The 26,474-nt window shown below is 50.7% G+C and overlaps 1 protein-coding gene across 1 annotated transcript; it reads left to right on the top strand.

Annotated features, from left to right (window-relative positions):
* The first annotated feature begins 3,238 nt into the window (after positions 1 to 3,238).
* MEX3B (mex-3 RNA binding family member B) lies at positions 3,239 to 7,509 on the top strand. Its single transcript, XM_025893278.2, has 2 exons — positions 3,239 to 3,883; positions 4,713 to 7,509. The coding sequence occupies exons 1-2, from the start codon at positions 3,589 to 3,591 to the stop codon at positions 6,155 to 6,157; spliced, it is 1,740 nt and encodes a 579-aa protein (XP_025749063.1). The 5' UTR covers positions 3,239 to 3,588; the 3' UTR covers positions 6,158 to 7,509.
* Positions 7,510 to 26,474: the final 18,965 nt, after the last annotated feature.

The following is a 26,474-nucleotide window of genomic DNA, read 5'->3' as shown; positions in this document are numbered from 1 at the left end:
TAGCCAAAAACTATGGAGTTGGGTTGTATTATCTACTTAGAAACAGAACTGGACTTTGCAAGTTTTATCACGTCTAGGCTTATTAAAGCCATTCATTGAGAATTTTTCCAGATTGTTACTTTTATAATAGCATTCAAGTGTCAGAAAATACCCTGACCAGTCAGCACTGGGTACAGGTCCAGAAGATAAGAAGTGGCTGCAGGTAAAGCACCAATCTACCCACACGTTTGCATAGTACTTTGTAATTTACACTGAGTTCGCTTTCACCATCATTATCCCTCTGCTAAAACAACCCCCTGAGGTAGAAGGGAAGCTGGATACTGGCCTCTACACAGGACAGGAACACCGAAGCAGGGCTCGACTGGGAATCCACTCTGTCAAAGGTGCTACCTGACCACCTGCTACCATGACCACCGCCCTCCCGCCCAGACTCTTGGGAGGGCCCTCAGTCTTGTGGGTGTCTTCAGAAAACGATCCCATCTTTGCATCGGTTTTCCCGAAGCATTCTGGTCTATGGAGTGTGACCCAGGCTACAAGGAATGTCATGGGCACCTGGGGGGTTAGCAGCTTTTCAAGAAGTCCCAGGACCAGAGTTTTAGCTCATCCTCCATGTGGGCTTCAATGTGTGATTTCACCAGGTATGTGTAATTATGGACAGTTCCTGCCTTCATGATCCGGTAGGGGAGAAAGACACCTGTCACCTCAGCAAAGTGTCACCTTCACCTTCCTGGGACTGACCCGAGGACCACGGGGACTCTGAAGCATGCAGTCCTCTAAACAAATTTCTGATTTAACCCATCTGAAATCCCAGCACTGCAGATGGCAGGGGGAGGATGTGTGTGCAGTCCTGTTCCCTAGCACAAGCAACCCCAGGAGGAAGGCCCCCATTTACCTGTGTCCAGGCCTCCCCAGCAGTGACCTCTGGGCAACAACTTTACTTCCATCCTGTTATGTGAAAAAAAGAAACCTCAGTTGGCCCAATCGGGAGGCTAATACATTCCTAGAAACAGAGCGGAGAGGCCAGCAACAAGCCTGTTGTGTTGGCAAGATGCAACGGCCAGGCCTTTGGAGTGCTTTTCCTGCCTGCCCTCCTTATTTACAGGCCCCGACTGAGGCGCCTGGACCAGCCAGGACCCTCTCCTCCCAGAACCTCCAACCTCAAGGCACTCCCTCCTCATTCACAGATCAGTGGGACTTGAGTCCATAAACCAGGTCAAAAAACACAAGAATTCTCCACTGGAGTTCTAGGTGGTGGCTCTCTCCGAGCACCCTCCCCCACCCCATCCATCATTCCCTTTGAAGAAACACACACCCAGAGTCAGGGAAGCTGACATAAACATCCTGAGGAAATAACCACTCTAAGTGGCTTCGAAGCCTCATTTCCCCAAGGAAATAATCAGCACCTCTTCCCCAAGACAGCTCCAGGTGAGCCAGAAGGGAACACCTTCCTGTTCTCCAAAGTAAAGGCGTTTGCCTAACTGCCTGATTACCGAGCGCGCTCGCGTCTACTGTCACAGTCAATTCTCCGAACCCACGAGGTGGCCAGGGCAGGTACGATTTCCCCCATTTTACGCAGGGCACACCGAGGCCCGGGCGCTCGCTCTCTTCCCGGGGTCACGCAGGGAGCAAGCACCAGGGAGCCTCTGCCTGCGCGCCCCGAGCTCACCCCGCGTAACCTCCAGGTCCCCCGAGTGAGCCCGTCCGCGCGGCGGCGGCCACATGGCCCCATTGTCCCGGGCGGGCGTCCCGCCGGGCGGGACGCCGGCGCTCTCGGCGAACCGCAGCCACGGCCGCCTTGCGGAGCGGCCCGGCAGGCCGGGCGCGGGGCCGCGGCGAGCCCGGGGGCGCCGGGAACAAAGGAGAGGAGCACGCGCGGGGCCCGAGGGGGCATCGGACCGGGTGGCGGCGCCGCGGGGCCGAGCGCAGGGGGACGGGGCGGCGGCGTGCCCCGGCCCGGCCCTCAAAGCCTCCTTTCTTCTCGCGCGCTCGTAGGCGGCTCCGGGAGATCCGGGAGGGGGCGCAGCTCGCCGTCCCCGCCGGCCGGTCCGGGCGCGCCCTCCCTCCGCCGCCAACCCCACCCGGAGAAGCGCACAAAGAGCGGCGGGGCGGCGGGCGCACACCTCCCGTCGGGGCGGGGCCGCGGGAGGGGCCGGCGCGCGCTGCGCCGTGCCCGCCTTAAAGGGCCCGCCCGCTCCCCGCGCGCACCGCGCATGCCCGACCGCGGGGCGGGGAGGGACGGGACGGCGGCGCGCGCACGCCCGCACCGCCCGCCGGAGCCATGGCTGGCGTCCCCGCGGTGGCGGCGCGGCGCGGCGCGGCGCTCGTGCACGAGTCAGCGCCCGCGGGGTTTCGGCAGGCGCGCGGGGGCCTGTGCAGGACCCCCCGCGCCGCACATTGCGGAGGTCGCTGGCCGCAGGGTGGGCCAGGCCCGCGCTGCGGCGGGGTTCTGGCTGGCCCCGCTGCAGTTTCAGGGCCAGTTGGACAAAGTGCTGCCCGAGAGGGGCAGAGCTGTGGGCGCGCGCGCGCGCGCGAGGAGCGATGCGGGCGGGCCTATGCCTTTGTGTCTCCTGCGCTCCCGCGCAGGTGGGCAGTCCGCGCCAGGAGCCACTTTGCCCGTGCGCACCGGGACCTCGAGTTCCGCTTTTCCCAGTCCGAGGGTTCGGACCGCCCTGTTGGGCAGACAATAGACCCTTCTCCCAGTGGCCCCGTGGGCTCTAGGAGTGGTTTATTTGGGGACGCTAACGGGACTTTCTCAGGACCGCTCTCTTAGAGCCGGGCCGCTGGCCTCAGAGTTGGGCGCGTTTTCTCTTCTCCATCAGGCGAGGGAGGAGAACTGGGGACAGACTGTCCTCGGCCGATAGGTAACGCGCGAGTGTCCCGAGCCTGCCGGTCCCGCATTAGACAACAAAGAGAGGCGTTAGCGGCGGCGGGGGAGGGGCGCGGCCGCGAGGAGGACGGGGCGGGCTGCGGCGGGCGCGGGGGTGGGGGGCGCTCGCTCTCGGCTCGCCCTGACCGCGGCCTCCGCCCGCCCCCGGCCCGGCGCGCGCCAATCGCCTCCCCCAGCGATAGTGTCAGTAGCATTGTAGTGTCAGCTCCCGCCGGTGACGTTGCGCCTCCCTCGTCCCCCTCCGGAGCCGTCTGGCTGCAGAGGCTCAGTCAAGAGGCGGGGAGGAGAGGAGGAAAAAGCGCTGAGTGAGGGCGGGCGGGCGGGAGGGAGGGAGTGGAGGAGCCGGGGAGGGGCTCCTTAAAGAAACGCTGCTGTCGCTCGCCTGCTCGCTTCTCGCTCGGCATTGTGGCCAGCCAGCCGGGCACTCGGGGGGCACGCGCGGCTGCCGCTCGAGCTCTGCCCCCACCCCACCCGGCGGCAGATCTGGGGTGGGGACCCAGGCGGGGGCTCCTGCAGCCACTGCCCGGCGCGGACCGCACCGAGCGACCCACTCCTCCCGGCGCCGAGAAAGAAGCAACGGAGCCCTCTGCAGCCTGCCGGCCTCCCCGCCCCTGACCACTAGCTTCCCGGCTGCCTTTGTGGCCGCAGCTTCTCGCCGCCGAGCCGAGGGCCGGCGGGGGCGCGGCGCGCACGGCCGAGCGATGCCCAGCTCCCTGTTTGCAGACCTGGAGCGCAACGGCAGCGGCGGCGGAGGGGGAGGCGGCGGCGGTGGCGGCGGCAGCGGCGGCGGCGGCGGCGGCGGCGGCGGCGGGGGAGAGACCCTGGATGACCAAAGAGCCCTGCAGCTCGCGCTCGATCAGCTCTCCCTGCTGGGGCTGGACAGTGACGAGGGCGCCTCTCTGTACGACAGTGAGCCGCGCAAGAAGAGCGTGAACATGACCGAGTGCGTGCCGGTGCCCAGTTCCGAACACGTCGCCGAGATCGTGGGGCGGCAAGGTGGGTCCGGCGGAGATGGGGAGCTGGAGGGGAGAGGGTCTCGGACCACCGCCCCGCGGGGAGGGCGCGAGAGGGTTCGGGATCCGCGGCGCCCGCGAGCCTTAAGGAGAGAGGAAGAGCCGCGCGAGGGGCCGGCGCCCCAGACAAAGAAAGTGCAGGCAGGCTGTCTCCCGGAGCCGCGCCGCTGCCACGGCGGGATGCACTTTATCCTGCTAAAATCACTGCCTTCTCCCCTAGCGCCCCCCACCCAGCCCACCCCGGGAAATAGAATTTAAATATAAGATGCTTGGGGGAGGGGGCCTTTGATCGGTCCTTTGGGAGGGGGAGGAGGAGGAGGAGTGAGCATCGGATGGGAGGAGGATTCTGGATTTCTGCAAAGCGGAATGGAGCCCAGAGGAGGAACAATGGGTCCCGGGACTGCCCCCCCTTCCCCTCAGTCCCCCCGTTCTGGGGGGATCGCGGCTCCGTCCCTCTTCCCCGAACCCCTTCGCCGCGTCTTCAGGGCGGACGGCGCGCCCCGCTGGATCCTAGCGGCATCTCCCCGGCTGACTTTTTCTGGGATTCTCGGGTTTGCTCGGGACGACTGCAGTCACTGGGGGAGGGCTGGGCAGCCAATGGGCTGTTCCTCGAGCGCCTCGCGGGTGGAACCCGCTTCCCAGCCCGTGGCGTGGCCCAGGGTCAGTGAGGGAGCCGCCCCCTTTCCGCCCAAAGCGTGTCCTGCCGTCCCGCAGCCCTGGACGCGGGAGGTCCCAGGTCTCCGCGGTTACCCCGGGATAATGGGCGTGTCTGTCTCTCTCTCCCACTCCCTCCCCTGCACCCTGGCTCCCAGGTTGTAAAATCAAAGCGCTGCGGGCGAAGACCAATACTTACATCAAGACCCCGGTTCGCGGGGAGGAGCCTGTCTTTGTTGTGACGGGCAGGAAGGAGGATGTGGCCATGGCTCGGAGGGAGATCATCTCTGCCGCGGAGCACTTCTCCATGATCCGCGCCTCGCGGAATAAGAACACGGCGCTCAACGGCGCAGTGCCCGGGCCGCCCAACCTGCCCGGACAGACCACTATCCAGGTGCGGGTGCCCTATCGCGTGGTGGGGCTCGTGGTGGGGCCCAAGGGCGCCACGATCAAGCGCATCCAACAACAGACGCACACGTACATCGTGACGCCCAGCCGCGACAAGGAGCCGGTGTTCGAGGTGACCGGCATGCCTGAGAACGTAGACCGAGCTCGCGAAGAGATCGAGGCGCACATCGCCCTGCGCACCGGCGGTATCATCGAGCTCACAGATGAGAACGACTTCCACGCTAACGGCACGGATGTGGGCTTTGAGCTGCATCACGGGTCCGGCGGGTCCGGCCCAGGCAGCCTCTGGAGCAAGCCCACCCCCAGCATCACGCCCACCCCCGGCCGCAAGCCCTTCTCTAGCTACCGCAACGACAGCTCCAGCTCCCTTGGCAGCGCCTCCACGGACTCTTACTTCGGCGGGGGGACCAGCGGCAGCACAGCCGCCACCCCGCGCCTGGCGGACTACAGCCCCCCCAGCCCCGCGCTCAGCTTTGCCCACAACGGAAACAACAACAACAACGGCAACGGATACACCTACGCGGCGGGGGAAGCTTCCGTGCCTTCCCCCGACGGCTGTCCCGAGCTGCAGCCCACCTTCGACCCGGCTCCCGCTCCCCCGCCGGGGGCGCCGCTGCTCTGGGCTCAGTTCGAGCGCTCCCCCGGAGGCGGACCTGCAGCGCCCGTGTCCTCTTCCTGCTCGTCCTCCGCGTCTTCGTCCGCCTCGTCGTCCTCGGTGGTGTTCCCCGGCGCCGGCGCGCCCTCCAATGCCAACCTGGGGCTGCTGGTGCACCGCCGGCTGCACCCGGGCGCGAGCTGCCCGCGCCTGTCCCCGCCCTTGCACATGGCGCCGGGGGCGGGCGAGCACCACCTGGCTCGCCGGGTGCGCAGCGACCCGGGCGGAGGTGGCCTGACCTACGCCGCCTATGCCAACGGGCTGGGGGCGCAGCTGCCCGGCCTGCAGCCGTCGGACACCTCCGGCTCCTCGTCGTCGTCCAGCTCCTCCTCCAGCTCGTCGTCGTCGTCGTCGGGGTTGCGGCGGAAGGGCAGCCGCGACTGCTCCGTGTGCTTCGAGAGCGAAGTGATCGCCGCGCTGGTGCCCTGCGGCCACAACCTCTTCTGCATGGAGTGCGCCAACCGCATCTGCGAGAAGAGCGAGCCCGAGTGCCCGGTCTGCCACACCGCGGTCACTCAGGCCATCCGCATCTTTTCCTGAAGCCAGCGCGCGCCTGCGCGCACCCCGCGGGGGCAGGGAGGCCCCCTCCCCTTCCCCCCAGCCCCCTCCCCCCCCCCCCCCCCCCCGCCAGTCCCGCTCCCGCCCGCCGGACGCCGTGGTGCTCCACCTTCTCCTCCCCCACCCCTGCTCACACTCTGAGATCCCAGAGGAGCTTGGAAAGCTGTAGTATCCGCTCGTTTTTTTTTTTTATTTTAATTTTTAAACAAAGGAACTTGCCAGGATACCTGCATCAAGAGTACTATAGCCTGGGAAACCCCCGAAACCACCTGAAATGCATGCTCTATAAATAATAGGAACGGCGACATTCTAGTAATGATAGTTTTTACACTGTACTTCATAGGAAGCTTCCAAAAGAAGAAAACCCCACAAGTTTTCCATTTTCTTAAAGTAGGAAAAAAAATGAACAATAATTATTATGATGAAGATGATAATAATAGTGCTTATGGGATGTGTGGACTGTTTTAGTGTGTTCCTCTTTGTGGCTGGGTTCCTACGATGCTTATTATAGAACACAGTGGATCCTTTTTGAATGTTGTGGAAGGGCCAGGATACTGCAGCTTTATAAAAAGTTAAACAAACTGTAACATATCTCTTATATATTAAAAACGTTTAAAAGTTTTAAAGAGAAATTGCATTAATACAGATTGAAGTATTTTATTCTTTTTTGACTTGAAAAATTATATTTCATATTGCAAAGATGTTTACAAGTATTTTAATTTAAGTTCAGTGAACTTTTTTGTAGCTGGGTTAAATCTTTTTATTTTAGTATGGCCTTATGGCAAAGAACACTGTATTATTTTAATAACCACACAATTGTGACGGAATTACAAAACCATAAAATGTGTAATGTTTTGAACAGTATTCTGTTGGGATGGAGATTTTATAGGTTCAGACAAATCTTCTAGAAATGCTTCACCCAGCATATTTTCTATTCAGTGATATAAAGCATATTTTATTCTATATTATTACAAAAAAAACCACGGAAATGTATAAACATGTCAAAAGGAACTGTTGATGCTTTCTAACATTTGTATAAATAGAATTCAGTGCAAGCTACAAAAATTCTGTTGGGCCACTATAGTTTTAGTATTTCTATTTTAATACATTTGTTTACCACTTGTTTATGTATATGTAGGTGATGTTACTTGAGCTTAAATGTACTTTACTGAGCAAAGTTTAAAAAACAAAGTATATTTTATTTTATGATAAAGGGCCTTTAACCTCATGGTCAAATACTAATATTATATTTGCTGAGACAAGATTTGAAATTGTATCAAGAGTTTTATTTTTCTGACATTTAAAGTTCTACATAATAAAGGTAAAACTTAAGTAATGGTGCTACTTCATTTTTTAAGTATTTCTATATAAATAAAATATTGAAGAAAATCTATCTTGTGTGCTGAGTTGGTTTTGTTTTTTTGTTTTAAGCCCCTTGGAGTCCACCTGTGTAAGTCACTCTTAAGAGACGAGTGAAAATGTATATACGTCCCAGGCATTTTACGTCAGTATTTTATCGATAGAATGGGCTTTCAAGGATAGGCCAGGGTTGTGTTGAGGTGGTTGTATAGACCATGGGTAACAGTATTTTTTTAAAAATTGCACATTCCTACTGAATCAGGGCTGGCTTCTCCCTGAGACACAGTGGGCCCAGTGCCTAGGACCCATGATACCTCCCGGTGGGGGGCAGGAGGGGGGCTGGAAAATGTTTAATTTCTTTTAAAATTAGAAGAAAGAAAACCCAAAGGAAATGAAATTATTCAAAGGAAATGTTTTAATTTTTCAGGTCCACAAGAACCTATTAATTAAAGTCCGCCTGAAACACTAAGAGAATAAAATATTAAAGTATTTAAAATTATATCAAAAATCAATTCTAATATCAACATTATTATGCAGGAAGAAACCCAGGAAAAGGAAAAGTGCCTGGGGTCCAGCAAAGTTAGGATCCCACCCAGCGGGGCCCCTTAGGAGTAGAGGGGGCCTAAGGGCTGTGCCTGCTGGTTTAAGTTTCCACTGAGGGTCACTTCCTTGGGGGAAGCCACGCGATGACCATTTCTGCTTGCAGAGGACCTAGCTGGATTTCAGAATCGGGTCTTAAGAGGCTTCTGCTGGGAGGGCTGGCTAATTGGTGTTGACAGGCTGAGGGTGTTAACTGTTTGTTGTTGTTTGAGGGAAGTTTTTGTTTGCTTTTGGCAGGCCACACCTGTTCCCTGGCTGTGGGGTTTTGTCAAGTGATGGAGCCACGTGCTTTCACTTGACCTGAACTCTTGTCTTCTAGAGAGTATTTAGAAATGACCAGAGCATGCCACTGAATTTCCAGCAAACTTTCCAGCTGAGCTGCCCCTGGAGAGCAGTGTCTGCCCAGAATGTGGCAGGCTTTTGTTTTAATCTGTGCTGATGGGTAGCATTTAGCAGGTGAGTCCAAACAGTGGGCTTACAACCTATATTGGTGGTGGTTCCTCTTCTCCTTTTGTATTAATTTTTGTTTGTCCATGAATTTAGTCACACCGTAGCTCCTGATTTGTTTGGTTTAAATGCTGCCGTGCAAAGGCAGGAGGCTGGAATTTGGGGTGGGAAGGGAAAAAGGAGTGGCCCAACTTGGGAAATTTCTGGCATCATCTCCAACTCTGGAACGTTCCCAGACGGTGTTTACCCCCTTTCTTCTCCCTCAAGGACTGGAGGTTGGCCGAGGCCTGGCGAGCCGCGATATTGTAGTCCAATTTCACCTTTCCTGTTAGCCATTCGGAAATGCTTAGAACAGAACCAAGATCCTTTTTACACTTAACTTCTTTAGCAATGTAACTTTGCTTTTCTGCTTTAGCAGAATGATTACAGAGAAGGCAAGCAAAAAACAAAAGCCTTGACTTGCGTTTCTCATGGGCTCCTACACGGAGAGAGATCTTGTGGTCCATATGCTACTCTGGGGGAAAAAAAAATGATCAGATCTTGAGGCTGCTGACATCCCCTTGGATGGCCTGTATGTCTTTGCAGTGAGAGGTTCCCTTTGTTGACGTGAAGTTTGGGGATGTATTATTAATAAACGTCGGTTTCTTAGGAGAAAGAGCCTTCTTTCTTTTAAACCACTGGTTTTCCCTGCAGGGCAGACCCTTGTCACCAGCACAGGACGTAGAAAATGCTAGTGGTATTGGATGGCATTAGCTTTTGATCCAAGGCACGCCTTCTGTACCATTCCCCAGATCCCCCAAATGACCAGCGTGGAGGTGGCCACGGGCTGTGGAGGTGACAGCCCTCCTGCTGGAGAGGTGAGAGATGCCGCATTCACGCCCTGAGACTGTCACCACCGTCCCTTTCTGCTTTTATACCCCTCCGAAATCTTTCTGCAGCAACAAAATGCCGGGGAACTGACATCTCCCCCACCCCCGCACTCATTTCTTTATGTACACTAGTAGTATTCAACTGGGGGTGACTTTGCACCCCCCAGTTTAGGCAGTCTCTGGGGACATTTTTTGGGTATGACAACTGGGGTTGGTGCTCCTGGTGTCTAGGGGGTAGTGGCCAGGGATGCTCTTAAACATCCTACAAGGCACAGCAAGGAATTATGCTGCCCAAGGTTTGAGAAACCCCGATGTAGACAAAGCAAATGTATCTTCCCTGCTGTTTGTTCGCTGCAGTGAAGTTGGTGATATTCTTCTGACATTTAAATGCATAAAGATTGACCCTCAGCCGTGTTCTGGGATTATCTACTCCCCAGGTAGCCCAGCGATATCAGGAATATGGTGGGGGAGGCCACGGCTGATGCATGGGCCGGGGAGGGGCGGGCGGCGCAGAATTAAAGAACTCCTCTATTCACCAAAGAGGGGTAGATTGCACCCGATTAATAGTGATACTGCTTACATGGAATGTTCCCAGCACTTTCTCTCCCATTCTCTCCCGTGCTCCTTACCACGAGCCATGCGGGAGGCACCCCTGACGTTTTACTGGGCCTGAGTTTGCAAATACTCAAAATGCAGTCCGGTGCAAACACAAACCTGGGTTTTCTCACTCCGGCTTGTGCCCGTCCTGCCTTGTGAGGCTGAAATCATTTTGTGGAGAATTCTGGGCATGGATCTGGTGCCAACAGCTCTTCCCCTTTCCCTATTTCCCCGGTCCCCCTCATCCTGCCACAGTTGGCTCTTGGGAAAAGGTTCCTTATCGTCAGTGGCTTTCAGAGGTGAGGTGAGCCAGAGATGTTATCTCTGAAGGCTTATCTTTCCAGGGAGTATGGACAAATTTGCCCCCCCCGGGGGGGTCTGGATCCTGCAGGCCAGTGGGGTGCTGGTAGTAGCTGTCCTGAAAGCTTAATGGGGACAAGGTAGCATGGGAAGAGGTAGAATTTGTATTGGCTTCCATCACTCTCACCTTCAGAAGGTCGTTCCCTTGTCGGCTCGGGAACAAGGGCCCTTCTAATGCTGAGTGTTGCCTACTGTTCGCCTTCCCACCTCCCCTGAATCCAGTCAAAACCTGACCTTGCCACCACCGATGATGCTTAAGGTGCTAAAGGCTCTCCCCCACTGTTAAAGCCCCGCTACTTTCCAGGAAGGAGAAAGTGGGGCAGGGGGAGTTAGGCATCCCTTACACGATTGTGACAGTTTATCGAGCTGTCTTGTGCCCACTCAGCCCAACAGGGTGGGTATGAGTAAACCCATTTCAAAGACAAGGAGACTGAGCTATTGAGCAGTTAAATGACCTACCTAAGGCCACACAGTCAGTAAACACTGGACTCGGATTCCACCCTGGGCCTATCTGAATCCAAAGCTCCTATCTTGACCGCTTCAGAAAAATGGCTTTTATGGGAGGTTATTTTCAGAAAAAGTGAGCACTCATTCATCACACAGTAGTCAAGCATGGCAATGATGATGGTTCTTTCTTATTGATAAGTGTAATTGATCTGAAAGATGGAGCCAGGGCCTGGCTGCCATCGCGACTCCAGGCCACACGCGCATGCTGCTGAGGGGAACCAAGAACACGAAGATCGCCGTATTGTGCACAAGGACCTTTCTGGCATGTGCTTCCCAAAGCCTTGTGCTTTCTTGGCTGTTTTGTGACCAATCGAATGGTGAACATTAAGCTAATTCTGTAACATATTCTTCCTAGGTACACCAAAAAAAAAAAAAAACCCCAAAAAACTCCATAAAAACGTCACCAGAACTAATTTATTTAGACAGTGATGAAAAGATGCCAAACACCTGACTGAAAAGTAAACTGTAAGCAATTGTTTGGTTTCCAGAATGTGAAGGTCTTTGTCTGTTTTCTCAAATTGGCTTCCTTTTCTAGGGCATTGGTGGGGGCTTGTAGGATCTGGGCGTGGCCTGACCCGGTAGGAGAGGTGAGGGGCTGCTCACCCCGTGAGTCTGGAGTGTCGTTCCATCTGGAGCACAGGTCTTCAGGAGGTGTGGGTGAAACAAAGAGCAGGTCTGTGACTCAGTTGCTCGTCGGGGGGAAGAGAGGTAGCTCACTTCCTTCTGGAAGGGTCAGACATGCTGAGCCCCTCTTTTGGGCTTCAGGGCACCCTGTACCTCCGTCCACGATGACACAATTGTGTGTTGACTTGTCTTTCTGCCCCACTAGGTTGAGTATGTCTAGAGGGCGGGGGTCTCGCCCTTCCATCTCTGAGCCCCCAACACCCACAAGGGTACTCAGTCCACACTTGGAAAATTAGTGAGAAAAGTCTGTTTTACTTGAAATAACCTACATGCCCATCAACAGGGCATTTGTTCATTCAGTTCTATAGCCTGCGCATAGTGGAATTCTACACGTTACAATAAATGGGAAGACCACCTTGATATCTGCAAAGGCAAAATGCAAAAGATAGGCTTTTTGAAAAAGCCAAGTTTTGTATGCATAGAAAAGTTTCCAAGGCTACCGTGATAGGCAGCCTTTCAGCCGGTCCTCAGTGATCCCCACCTCCCGATGGTCACTCCCTGGATAGTCCTTCCCCTCGAGTAATGGTTGGACTTTGTGACTTGCTTCTAATGAACAGAACACGGGATGGGATGTGACTGCTTCTAATGAACAGAACAGCACAAGGGATGGGATGTGACTGCTGAAGTTCGGTTATAAAAAGACCATGGCTTCTCTGTAGGCTCCAAACTCTCAGATGGTTCACTCCAGATGGAGCCACGTCCCGAGGCAGTCCTGAGAGAGAGAGGTCCGCGGGGTGAGAAACCCATCGGGGGAGTCTCTGGCCACGAGGAACTGAGGTTCTCGGCCCAGGAGCCTGTCAGGAATTGAGACCAGCCTACAACCATGAGAATGAGCTTGGAAGCAGAGACTCCCTAGGCTGACTCTTGAGACGAGACCACAGCTCTGGCCAGCACGTCTCCTACAACCTGGCAGAGAGCTTGTCAGAGATTCCCAGCTAAGCCAAACGCTGATTCCCGAACCACAGCAACCGTGAGACGATAAATGCACTTTGTGTTAAGTGTCCAAGTTTTAGGGCAATTTGAGATGCAGAAATAGAAGACTATACAGATGGGCAATAAACTGTTGAACAGTGGTCATCCTTGGAGAATAAGATGGATATTTGGGGCTGACAACAGAGCGCGGGCTCTGCCACACTGTGTAACTTGGGAAAGTGACTGAACTTCTCTATGCCTCAGTTTTATCATCTATGAAATGGGGAAAATAATAGTAATGTTATTACTATTAACAAAGGGTTGCCCAGAGGAGCACTTAGGATAATGTGTGGCTTATGGAAGGGCTGTTACTATCTATTAATCCCTATGTTTGATAAATGGATTTTTTTTTCATTTTCTATCCTCATGATCTTTAGGGTTTTCTCTACCATATAATTACATTATTTTCATAGGTCAAAAATAATGTGAAAAATTCAAAGTGGGATGCATGTGTGGTGTTAGTTTTGCCTGGGCTGAATCTTCCACACTGAAACATTTTGATGGACAATGTATCTTTAAAAATGATACAATGCCATTATTTTATTTTGTACGGGAGACGTTACACTTTCCAAAATGCTTTTATTTAAATGACCTCACGGCAATCCCCTGAGGAGGTGGATAATGTGGATATCATTATTGTCCTCCTTTTTTTTTTTTTTAAGATTTTATTTATTTATTTGACAGAGAGAGACACAGCGAGAGAGGGAACACAAGCAGGGGGAGTGGGAGAGGGAGAAGCAGGCTCCCTGTCCGAGCAGGGAGCCCGATGCGGGGCTCGATCCCGGGACCCTGGGATCATGACCTGAGCCGAAGGCAGACGCTTAAGGACTGAACCACCCAGACTCCCCTATTGTCCTCCTTCTACAGCCCAGGAGACAGAGCTTAAATGCCTTGCCCGACAGGGAGTCATTGTTGAAGTAGAGACTAGAGATTTCTGGAAACCAAGATCTTGCTAACTGCACCCTGAGCAGATAGGTGGAAATCTGCTTTTACAGAATATCCAGAAGTGACTCCAATGTGTTATGAGTACATTTAATATACCGCTTACTGAAAATACCTCACCCTACCACCCAGGGATTTAGAGTTCAGTAAAACCCATTCCGCATTAAAACCATGATGGCATTGCCTTAACATTCCTTTATAACTCAGGAGGCACTTCAATAGCAGGGCACGGCCCTGCAAGAAAATTATCGCTGGGAAGCTCCCTACAAGCAGGACTCTGATATTTGGGGTTACTTATCACAGCCACACCTATATGGGGGACCTCCCGGATGGGCTCCTTCCTCCGCACTTCCTGTTTTGTAAACTGCTTTGTCCCTTGAGATGCCTACATGAGAGGAACATGGAAAAGTCGTATAAGACAAAAACTCCCGGATCCACCCCTTGAAAATCAATACCTTTGTGAGGAGCCTGGGAGTCTGCAGTTGAACAAAGTCCCTACGTCCATCAGTAGGGGGTGATTAGTTCAAGATGTAAATATATACCTTGGACAACCCTGCAGGTTGCTGTGGAAAAGAAGGAAGCCTTTTAATTTGTACTGATGTTAAACAATCTCCAATACATATTATTAAGAGAAAAAATTAAGATGCATTATCATACATATAGTATGCGACATTTATATTAAAATCGTATATGGAGACATACATGCAAGTGTGATTTTGTATATCGAGGATATATCTCTGAGGAGGGAGACGGGGATCAGGAATCAGGGGCTGGGGAGAGGCTTACCTTTTGCTGTATATCCTTTTGTAGTGTTTGCATCTCTTTAAACAATAAGTATTATCCATTCAAAAATATTTTTCTTTAGTTGATGATGTGCCAGTGTCGGTTCATTGACTGTAAGACATCACACTGATGTGGGATATCGATAGAGGGGAAGCTGTGTGTGTGTGTGAGGGAGGGCGTATGTGAGAGCTCTCTGGATATTTTCTTCTTTAAAGTCTTTATTTTTTATTTTCAAAAATTATTTTATTTATTTGAGAGAGAGAGAGAGAGCGAGTGAGTGCACAAACAGGCAGAGGGGCAGAGGGAGAGGAAGAAACAGACTCACTGCTGAGCAGGGAGCCCGATGCGGGGCTCGATCCCAGGACCCTGCGATCATGACCTGAGCCGAAGGCAGACGCTTAACCGACTGAGCCACTCAGGTGCCTCTAAAGACTTTATTTTTTAAGGCATCTCTGCACCCAATGTGGGGCTCAAACTCACAACCCCGAGGTTGAGAACCGTGGGCTTTACTGACTTAGCCAGCCAGGAACCCCTAACTCCCTGTACCTTCTTGCTAAACTTTGCTGTGAACCTAAAACTGTTCAAAAGAATAGTCTCCTGATTTAAAAATATTTTGAAGTGCTAGGCATTGTAAGCCCGTATATGAATGGCCATAAAGCCGGGTTGATTGATCAACAGACTGATGAAGTAGCAGCTCCTGGGATTCTGACAGGAAGCCAGGTTTGGGAGCCACTGGGCTGGGTGAGGTCCAGGACCCCTCCAGGGAAGGCTCCTGCTGAACTGAACAGTAGAAGGTACGTTTGCAAAAGCAGGTCACGTGTAGATTGTAGAAAGCCTGGAAGGCCTGGTTGGGAGTTTTGGGGTGTGTCTTGCAAGCATTTAGGGGATACAGTTTTCATACTGCTTTCCGGTAACCATGAGCCGGATGGACTGGGACGGAGCCAGGATAGGCCGGGGGCACTGGTGAGGAGCCATGGCCCTGATCCTGGAGGAGGCAGATGGCTCAGTGTGAGAACTGTGAAGAGCATCTGGGATAACCAGAGGAGAGGAGAGAGTTTGAAAGGGCCTTGCAAACGTGCTCGACGGAGTCATGTGAAATCGCTGACGTTGGACCTTCTGGAGCCCCAACAATGGCAATTTCGTGCGGTTCCACCTCCTAGAGTTGACAGTGTGGTGGCAGAGGGGACCCCAGGCGGTGGGGAGGGCCAGGGTGATGTGGGGACTTGAAGTCTCGGAGGCTGGGTCACCCCGTTATTCAGCATAGAGGAATGAAGATGTTTGAGGGGCGACTGAATGGAGGGTCATAGAGTTTTAGAGCAAATGCTTTTGCCTACAGTTTCCTGAATACATCTCATGTTTTTACATATTTGAGCCTTTGCCTGGACTTTCCCCTCTGCCTAGGAAATGCGTTGTTTTAAAAAACAAAGGTCCAGGTGGCAGTCTGGGGAGGCAGAGAAAGGAAGGTCCACTGGAAGAGCGTTTATTGCCTCATGGCCGTGGGGAGAGGTTCTCGAGGACTTGAAAGGTAGAGAGAAACATCTACATGGGATGTGTTTGGGAATGGGCCTTTGCACAGAGGGGCTCCTTTTAAGGAACATGCTATTTTAGGAAGATGTAAGTGCTGGTCGTAGGCAGGACGGGCCTACTCAACCTGATCCTCCAGATCAGTGACCCAAGATGGAGGTGGTGAGGGTTCTGGGCCAGGGAGACAGCAGCTGGATTGGGAAGGAGGGAAATAATTAATGAGGGGCTTCTGGGCATAGCAGGAGCTGGTGCAAGAAGGGAGCGGAAATGTGGTCTTGTTGAAACAGTACCTCCCCCAATGCTGGAGTCACCTCCTCCACCCACCGTTTCCTTGAAGAGTTTTGGGGCCATGGAAGTCATCCTTCTTGTGCCTCTGGGCAGGTCCACCTGTGAGAAAGCTGGTCTTTGCCTAGAGCCAAAAGTCCAAACAGCAGCTTTCACTTTATAGATCAAGTCAAATTTCTCTTTTGCCTGACAGCCAACCCATCGGAGATTTGAAGATCCTGGCTATGACACCCCGAATGTTCTCACTTCCGTGCTACCCAGCTCGAGGGCTTCGGATTTTCAGGAAATCCTGTGCTTTGGGCCCGCTCATCTTTAGCTCCAGTGACTCAGACTGGGGGGACCTCCTTGTGTGCATTCGCTTTTCTGGACAGCCTGGTCCCACTGCCGGTGCATTCTGTATTCGGTGCTCACACAGATTGTCCAAGCTCCATCAACACCTGCTGCTGGCGTGTGGCCGATGCGGTGAGGACCCCAGGAGAGTCCCCGTCATGGGCTCTGGCCACTGGCTAGCTGGAGAAGGTCGCGGTAAGGCATGTTGTTTTTCCAAACACCTTAGGCCTTGCTGGGGAAGAGTAGGGCGGGGATTAGAAACCATAAATGAATGGGAAGTGCAGAAGAGGCTGTTGAACACTTTTTTCGGAAACCACTTTACTGGCGCACCTGGGTGGTTCAGGCGGTTAAACCTCTGACTCTCAATTTCAGCCCGGGTCATGATCTCAGGGTGTGAGATGGATCCCCGCGTTGGGCTCCACACTCAGTGTGGAGCCCGCTTGGGATTGTCTCTCCCCCTCCCTCTGCCCATTCCCCCACCCCTGCACTCACTCTCTTCTTCTCTGTTTAAAAAAAAAAAAAAAAAAGAAACCATTTCATTGAGGTATGATTGACATAAAATGCAGTACCTATGCATTTTTACATACATATTTAGGGTATTTAATTCAGTGAGTTTGGGGATAAGTGTATACCTGTGAAACCATCACCACCATTAAGACCATAAACATATCCATCATGTCCCAAAGTCTCCTCCTGCCTGTACTATTTGTAGTAGTAGTAATAAGAACACAGTATAAAATCCAACCTTGCACAAGACTGGAAGTCTACGATGTGGTATTGCTAGCTAACAGCGCTCTGCTTACAGTTCTGTCTTACATGACTGAACTCCTGCACCGTTTGACCCTCTCCTCCCCCTTCTAGTCACCGTCTACTCTCTGCTTCTATGAGCTTGACTATTTCCGATGGCACTTATATGTGAGATCATGCAGTATGTGTCCCCTGTGTCTGGCTTATGTCACTTAGCATGATGTCCCCCAGGTCTGTCTGTTTTGTTGCAGATGACTGGATGTCCTTCTTTTATAAGGCTACATACTATTCCGTTGTATACATAGACTCTCCATTTTCTTTATCCACTCATCTGTCGGTGGACGCGGAGGTTGTTCTGCATCCGGACTATGGTGAGTGGGGCTGCAGGGACTCGGGGTACGAGGGCTGCACTCCGCTTCCTGGCGTTTCTCACGGAGTCGCCTTCACTCGGTACAGAGACCACGTCAGATGGGGGCGCGGGTCTCCCCCCACCGGCTTATGCTCCCCTGTGCTCCTCTGCCGTGGTCTTCTCGGTATTCTCTGTAGTGCTGTCCTCTCGGGAGGGGTTCATCTCCATCCTAGAGGAGGGATGTAAAGTTCTTTTTCTAGCAGTTTTCTAGCTCTTTCTCCTATAACGGTTCTTTTTCTCTTCTCAAATGATTAACTTTTACTTATTCACTTTAATTCCAGCATCGTTAACACACAATGTCATATTCGGTTCAGGTGTGCAAGTACAATTCAACACTTCCATACATCAGCCGGTGCTCATCACAGGTGCCCTCCCTCACCCCCATCCCCTGTTTTCCCCACAGCCTCACCCCCTCCCCTCTGGTCACCAGCCGTGTGTTCCCTGTACTTAAGAGACCATTTCTTGTTTTGTCTCTCTCTCTTTTCCCCCCTTTGCTCATTTGTTTTGTTTCTCAAATTCCACATATGTGTGAAATCAAATGGTATTTGTCTTTCTCCGACTGGCTTGTTTCACTGTGCATAATGCTCTCTAGTTCCATCCGTGCTATGGCAAATGGCAAAAGGCAAAATTCCATTCTTTTCTTTGGCTGAGTAATATTCCCTTGTGTATATACACCACATCTTCTTCATCCATTCATCTGTCGATGGACACTCGGTCTGCTCCCATAGTTTGGCTATCGTAGATAATGCTGCTATAAACATCGGGGTGCATGTATCCCTTTGAATAAGTGTTTTTGTATTTTGGGGTAAATACCCAGTAGTGCAATTGCTGGATCACAGGGTAGCTCTATTTTTAACTTTTTGAGGAACCTCCGTTCTGTTTTCCAGAGTGGCTGCCCCAGTTTGCATTCCCACCAACAGTGTAGGAGGGTTCCCCTTTCTCTGCATCCTCGCCAACACCTGTTGTTTCTTGTGTTGTTGATTTTAGCCATTCTGACTGGTGGGAGGTGTGATATCTCACTGCATTTTTGATTTGCATTTCCCTGATGATGAGGGCTGTTGAGCACTTTTTCATGAGTCTGTTGGCCACCTGGATATCTTCTTTGGAGAAATGTTTGTTTGTGTCTTCTGCCCATGTATTAATCGGGTTCTTTGCTTTTTGGGTGTTACGTTTTGTAAGTTCTTTATATATTTTGGATACTAACCCTTTCTTGGATCTGTCATGTGCAGATGCGACATCCTGTAGGCTGCCCTGTAGTTTTGTTGGTTGTTTCCCTTTGCCGTGCAGAAGCTTCAAGTCCTCGCAGTACTACTACCTCCTCCTTGTGGGAGGTACACTGGCACTGTGCTTAGGAGAGAGTGTAAGCCTGTCTGAGTCTACAGAGAGGAGCATCCACGAGACAATCAGATCTAATACCGACAGCTTCTCATGGCATAATGTCTAGGTGTGATTTTACTAAAATGTCCCTCTTTTTATATGTTTAACAACAACAACAACAACAACACAAACCGTGGTAAAATATACATAGCCCCAAAGTTACCATTTTAATCATTTGTAAATGTCCAGTTCAGTGGCATTAAGCACATTCACACTGTTATGCGACCATCAGTAAGGTCCATCTCCAGAACTTTTTCACCTGCCCACATGGAAACTCCTTATTACTTCCCTCGCCTGCTTCTTGTGACCGTAGTGCTGCTACCTGTCTCTATGAACTCTGTTGTTCTAAGTCATGTCCCTCTTTTATATATATTTTTATCACAGAATTCTTCCCACCAGGGGTGGGCAGATAGGGAAAAAGCCCATCTGGGAAAAAGAAAGCTTTCGTACGTGCGTGTGCCTAGTTGTATGCTGACCGTGCTGAGAAATCAGACCTTCCCCACCTCTATTCACAGGCTCACCGGAGAGCTGAGGAGAGCCCCAGGGAAGGGCCACCTGGGCTGGGGATGACTTCAAATAAGGAAAGAACTGCTCTTCAGCAGGGGGACATGGTTTGTGTACGACTCGAAACAATCTGCGTGAGGTTTATCTTGATTATGTATACTTACAAGGTCCATTTCTATCCTTAGGCAAACTATGCATTTGGAAGTGGAGCCCAGACAGTCATTAGAAAGAGGTGATTGTCTCCAAAGAGCCCCATGTGCTTGCTTATTTCACTCAAAGTCGTGTGTGTGTGTGTGTGTGTGTGTAGCTTAAAAATGTTTCCCAGCTTTCTTCTGAGTGTGGTTTCTACATAACTGTTCTAACCAATGAATATACAGTTAGATTATCTGAAAACCTCCATTGCTGGTTTATACACATACTGATAATCATAGGAGACAGGGACATACATTCTGTTTATAGGAATGAGTACATTGCTGAGCATTCATTGATTCCATTTTTTTTTCTGAAATTAAGTTTCGAAATTTGACGTTTCAGGTGAAACAATCGTCAACTACTTTAAACTTACCACAGAGAATCAGTGTGGTTTTTACAATAAAAATCTTGTTTTTATTTACAGAGTCAAAGGCTGAAGATTTTTAAGAAGTGTAGAAGTGTAGATCCTAAAAATTGGCCTGGAGGTTTTCTGAAGTAGGGCTAAGCTGTGGAAGCCAGAAGAGACAATTTAACACTTTAGAAGAGAACCCAAAGATGGGATGGAAGACTAAGCATGTAAATGTATGAGATGCAAATAATCAACAGATGAGAATTACGAGGAAGGGTGAAAACTAGGAAGCGTGTGTTTTCGGGGAGAACGCTGAAATGCAGCATGTTGAAACGAGGTTAAAACACGTGGAATAAATACCCTAGAAATGCTGCATGATGGAGAAGCTTGATTTAGACTCTGTTCCAAGTGCTTTAGGTAAGAACAGCTCACAATGTCACGTGTAAGCAGGCACATCTAATGGGAGCATATGTGACCCCCAGACTCGCTGAATGTGACATATGAGAACAAAAAAAGAATTGCTAACTGGATCCAAATGACATCTAGGATGTATATATAGTAATAGTAAATACATGCATTACTATTTTATTACTGTAAGGATTTGCTAAACAGCATATCTTACACTGGCTCTGGCTTCATGTTAATTAAATATCAAAGACCAACAATTGTTACCAGGAAGCTTTTAAGATCCATGTATTATTAGTAGCAGTATTTTAGATCTTCTCTTGTATGAGCATGTACATCAGTGTGTTGTTGTCATAAAAGTTTAATTTCAAGAGCTCAGTCTTCATTAATATACATCGAGGAGTGCGTGCCACTCAGATCCCAGCAACCCCACTCCAAAGATGAGATCAAAATGAATGAAAACCTCCAATCTATATTTTCCATTGAGGGAGAAAAACCACCTTAAATTTCACTCAAACATTTATGAGAAGTTTGGGACTGAGTAAGTGGTGGAAGGGGTGGGATTTTGAATTTATTGCCTAAATATCTTGCCCTCTGCTTAGTAAGGTGGGAGCTGCCAAGCAGCTCACTCTAAGAGAGTGAGTGAGCCAGGCCTTGCAGGTTCTTGGTGGAACTTGGCCATATATTAAATTTGGAAACCAGAATGAAGTCCCTTCCAGGGCAACCCAATTAATCCTTCCTTAATGGGTAGAGTGTCATCCAAACCCACCTCCAGAGATAATCAGTCAAACTTAGGAGCTTCTCAAAATAGGGAAGTCTGCAGGGTTGGAGGCACAGGACGAGAGGAATGCAAAAACACATCCCCACGTGGTGCTTATGGAATCGGGTTCTGACAACTTCATGGCCACGGGCAGTCCTTTTGCAGGTTGAGCCGTTAGGAACTGGATGCCCCCGAGTAACAGGGAGGAACTAAACCCCAGCCTCTTGCTAAGACCTCTAAGGATCTCCCTGGTGGTTCTTACCGGCTCCTTACATTTAAGTACCACTTAGTGGCCATCCCTATAGCTCACTGACCAATCAGTCATCCAGAGCGGGGAGATTTTTCCGAATGTTGCATGACCGCAGCTGATTGCTGAGGTCATGTGTGGGGTAAGTGCTGGGGAGGAGCGGAGCCAGAGGCTGCCTGGCTGCATCATAGGGGAATATACGTCCATTTTTAATTACAGAAAACCCTCTTGTATCGCTCTGCTAGGGTTGACAAAGCCCCCCACGCTGAGTGGCTTACACAACAGAAATTCACTGTCTTGGGGTTCTGGAGGTACGAGGGCAGAAATCAAGGTGCCAGCAGGGCTGGTTCCTTCTGAGGGCTGGGAGGAAAAACCCATTCCAGCTCTCTGTCCTTGGTGTGTAGGTGGCTGTCTGCCCCTGTGTCTTCCCTCTCTGTGTGTCTCTGTGTTCAACTCTCCCCCTTTTACAAGGACACCAGTCATATTGGACTGGGGCCCACCCACTTGATCACCTCTGTAAGGACCTGTGTCTCCTAATCAAGTCATGTTGTGAGATGCTGGGGGTTAAGACCACCACGTACATTTTTTCGGGGGACAGAATTCAGACTTTAAGACTTCCATAGTGGCTGAAGCCCAGTTTGACTGGATTTACATCCTGACAGCTCCAGAATAGGTGGGTCAGGGCTGGTCTGCTGGCTCAGAGACACAACCAGGGACCACTGCTCTGTCCACGGTGTTGTGTGCTTGGTGCCTCGGGATGCTGAGGTAGCTGCTGCCTCCCCAGCCCTCTTTCCTGTAGTCCTTGCATGAAGAGAGAGGGGAAGGCCCAGTGAAAGCACAAAGGGGACCATAAAGAGACATTTTCCTGGTGAGCATCTGCCCTTTCATTCAAGGACTCTCTCTCACTGGCCAGAACTGTTCCCGGGGTCGGGAAATCAGATATTTTTAGCTGCGCACAGTGTCATCTTGAACAAAATATAAAGGATGAAGGGGGGTGGGGGAGATAAATATGGGACAAATGGCAATAGAGCTACTTTAAGAGCTGAGACTGGATGGGCCAGGAATTTGCCAAAGTCAGGGTGAAGGCTGAGGTCATCAGGCAGGTAGTTTAACCGATCCACCTGAGCTGAGTAAGGCTCGGTTTATGGCAGGAAATAGGACCTGAGGCCTAGAGAGAGGATGAGCAGTCATCGCTTTGAGGATGGAGGGGTTCACAATAGCCAACTTGCCGCTCTGTGCCTGTTGGTCTCCTCAAGGAATAGTGAGGCTTCCTATGCTTAGCACTGAACTCTGTGGATGCAGGCTGAACATTCGGACATGGCCACGACTACACTGGCCGTGGTCAGTGAGAGTCCACGCCGTCAGGACCATGCGTGGCCTCTGCTGCTCCACTCCTGCGCCCACGGGGCCAGTTCTGGGGTGGCCAATGACAAAGGCTGGTGAAAGCCAACTGGCCAAGTCATTTCGTCTAGCTCGTTGTCACCATCTCTTCCATGGTGGATGCTTTCTGGTGGGTGGTAATGGGTGATAAAAACTCACCACATACTGTGCCCATTTCCCACATTCCTCTACGTGCCCCTACCACAGATTTCCTTGTCTTCAACCTTCCAGTCTCTTCCTTTTGGGTCCCGTACCAGCTACACAGACCGCTGGCCCTTGCTCGGGAGTTTTTCCTCTTGACCACTTCTCCTTCACACGAAGTCGATTGCCAGGTATGCAGCTCATCCACGGGGAAGATTTCCTCTCTCTCACTTGTCTTTCAGGACCACCCTGAATATGGCAAGAACGCAGCTCCTCTCTATTTTCAGCTTATACCCACATCCCAAGCTGACCCAGCAGTAAACCAAGCTTAGACCTTTTCTCCTCCTTCAGTTGGTCCCACATGAGCTGAGAAAATTGTGGTGGGTGGCTTGGGCATCTGGGCTTCCCATTCCCGCAGCTTTCGTGTGCCTTTTGGTCCTGTGAGATCAGTCTTGGATTCATCGTTTTCAATTAGCAATGGACTAGTGAGCCCATCTGACTTTATGACTTAGAGAACCCAGCTCGTAATGGACATCTATGGACACATGTTCATTTGATGCTCCATGATCAAGCATTCTGTCTCTACTAGGCCCTAATCATACAACATGAGCTATTTCTTGAAAGTCACATAAGTCTCTGCTGTAGATGATGGGGCCTCGATTCAGTACCCCGGGACCTGCTTATGATTTTTCCCATGGGCCTTTGCAATGAACTCCACACCACACCCTCTGCTACCCCGGACACCACCAACATCACATGGTCTGCCAGATTGTCTGGCTCATGTGACAAGACTGCACAAATCTCTTTTCTGCCCTGGGTTGCACTTGAAGCTGTCAGCCTTCTGTGTCAACTAGTATGTGGATAAGAGCAGTACTTCTAGATGCGGAGCCCTGAAAGGCCAATCTGCCTTCTTGAGGGTAGGCAATGCAAGGTGTAGCAATCTGTCTTTTACTTTGGAGGTAAAATCCCAGTATTTCCCTGACATCTTGACTCCTAAAAATTTATCAAAGGAACAGGTACCTGAATCTTTGTGGGATTTATTTCCCACCTTTGGACAGCAAGTGTCTTACCAAGGCCTCTGGAGTACTCACCAGCTCTGTTCATCCTGACTGATCAGCAAAATGTCATCAATGCAAGGGATCAGTGTGCTGCTCTGTGGGATGTCCGGGGGCTTCACATCTCTTTAGACTACCTTTCCATAGAGAGCAGGAGAGTTAACATTGCCCTAAGGCAAACTGCAAATTAATACTGTTGTCTGATCCTTAGGAATGCAAACTGTTTCAGATCTTCTTTTCTGGTTGGAATAGAAAAAAAATGAATTTGCCAAATCAGTGACAGCATACTTTGTACCCAAAGTTTTATTAATTTGTCCTAGCAATAATTCCATGGTCTGCAGGGCAGTTGCAACTGAGGTTACTACTTAACTGAGCTTGTGGGAGTCTCTAGTTATGCCCTAGGGTCCATCTGGTTTTTGGAGGATCCATACTGGTAAATTGAACTGAGACACAATAAGGTCTCCAACGCTGTATCCCCGAGATCATTAAAGATGTCACCAATCTCTGGAATTTTCCCTGGATACCATATTTCATATTGTTTCTGATGGACTACCAGGGGAGCATTTCCAGAGGGCTCCACTTCCAGAGGGTTCCACCTGGTCCTCTTCACGATGGTAGGACCTGCTTCACAGGCTAAAGACTCAGCGTTGGGGGGCAATGGACAGAAACGTGGCTCCTTGAAGATGTTCACAACCGAATCCCCGGAGCCTCTGACTATGTGATCCTTATGTGGCAGAAGGGACTTTGCAGATGTGACGAAGTTAAGGACCCTGAGAAGGGGAGATCATCCTCGATTTTCTGGGTGGGCCCAATATAATCACAGGGGTCCTTATGGGGGAAATAAGGATGCAGGAGAGTTAACGGAGGAGGACTGATGACAGAAGGGGAAGCTGGAGGGATGCGCTCACTGGCTTTGAAGATGGAGGAAGGCGTCTTAAGCCAAGGAATGTGGGTGGTCTCTAAGAGCTAAAAAAGGCAAGGAAACAGATTCTTTTCTAGAGCCTTCAGAAGGAACACCGCCTTGCTGACACCTTGACTGTAGTCCAGTGAGACCTATTTTGGACATCTGACCTCCAGAACTATAAGATAATAAAATTTTGTTATTTTTAAACTATTTTGTGGCAATCTGTTATAGCATGAGGGGGCGCACGTGGCGCAATAATGTGCTTGAGCAGCCCTCCTGCCCTCCTCCTTGTCTTTCCCTTCCCTCTTCCTCCTTCCCCCCACCTTGGATGCCCCCCCGTCCGGCCACCGCCCCTCCTCCCCGGACACAGCCACACTCCTGGACGAGGCCACCATGGCCACACACACATACTTTCCTGATCTCTTCTTCCCTTTCAGTTCCCTGGGCCCTGCGTTCGGCTGAGGAACTGGTTTCTGACTTCCAAGTTTTCAGACACAGTAGATGTCAACGATTTGACTTCACTCTAGAGGTTAATCTGAATTCAAGAATTTTGACTAGAGAGGCAAATGTGCAGAGAAAGGCAATTTCCTGACTTTCCAGTCTGTAGATAACGTGCCGTGGCATTGTCAGGGCCAAGGAGAACACCTCTCTATCGGGAAATCTTGTAGAAACCTTCACGGAAAGATAAGATTCGTTTTCGTTCCTTAAATACATTTGCTGATGTAAAATGCCTTACCTTTAACGAGGTCGATATTTCCTCCACTTAAACTACATCATTCTAAGGAAAACTCACATGTTCCTCCATTGAGATAAAACTGCATTATGAAGGTTTGGTAAAAACTGTTTTTCAAAGTCTCCAGGGACTTCTTCATCCAATATTCAACAAACAAATATTTGAAAAAAAATGTCCCCAACATGTCCTCTAAAAAAATTGGAGAGACTTAAAAAAAAAATTAAATGGGTAGGTACTCTACAGATAAAAAATATGCCACAGTGTACACAAACGAGTTATCTTCAAGATAAATACAAATTTTTTGTTAGGCATTACTGTTATTAGTCTATTTGAAATTACTCACTCCATTGGATATTCACTGCCAGCACTTGGGACTCAGAACTTGAAATGGGTAAATCTCTGGGACGGGAATGGGAAGAAGTTGATAGGTTTTGGAGACTGTTAGGCTGGAAAGAACCTAAGGATCGCTTGATACCAAACCCTTAGGGCCAGGATTCTCAAACGGGCCACTATTGACATCTTGGGATAGGCCATCTTGGTTGAGGGGCCGTCCTGGTCCTGTGCCCTGTGAGATGTTTAGTGGCATGCTTGGCCTCCACCCACCAGATGCCAGGAGCATCTCTCCACCCCCGTTTGACAACCAAGAATGTCTCCAGACATTGCCAATGTTCCTTGGTGGGGAGTGTGTGTGTGTGTGTGTGTGTGCGTGCATGTGTAAAAATTGCTCCTGGCTAAGAATTCCTTAAGTTATAGATAAGGCGGGGATCCAGAGACCTCATGGTTTCCATCAGTAGAAGAGGAGAGGTATTCTTGGCTAGATCCTTCAACAAAGAATCC

The sequence above is a fragment of the Callorhinus ursinus genome, unplaced genomic scaffold, assembly GCF_003265705.2.
Source record: "Callorhinus ursinus isolate GAN/ISIS: 27379988/994484 unplaced genomic scaffold, GSC_fseal_2.0 scaffold45, whole genome shotgun sequence".
Classification (NCBI taxonomy): domain Eukaryota; kingdom Metazoa; phylum Chordata; class Mammalia; order Carnivora; family Otariidae; genus Callorhinus; species Callorhinus ursinus.
This window is presented reverse-complemented; position numbering and strand designations above follow the sequence as displayed.

Excerpts from the sequence above, each read along its gene's own strand:
- MEX3B (XM_025893278.2), top strand. The coding sequence starts at position 3,589 with ATGCCCAGCTCCCTGTTTGCAGACCTGGAGCGCAACGGCAGCGGCGGC. Across the intron at positions 3,884-4,712 it reads CGAGATCGTGGGGCGGCAAG|GTTGTAAAATCAAAGCGCTG; the intron begins GTGGGTCCGGCG and ends CCTGGCTCCCAG.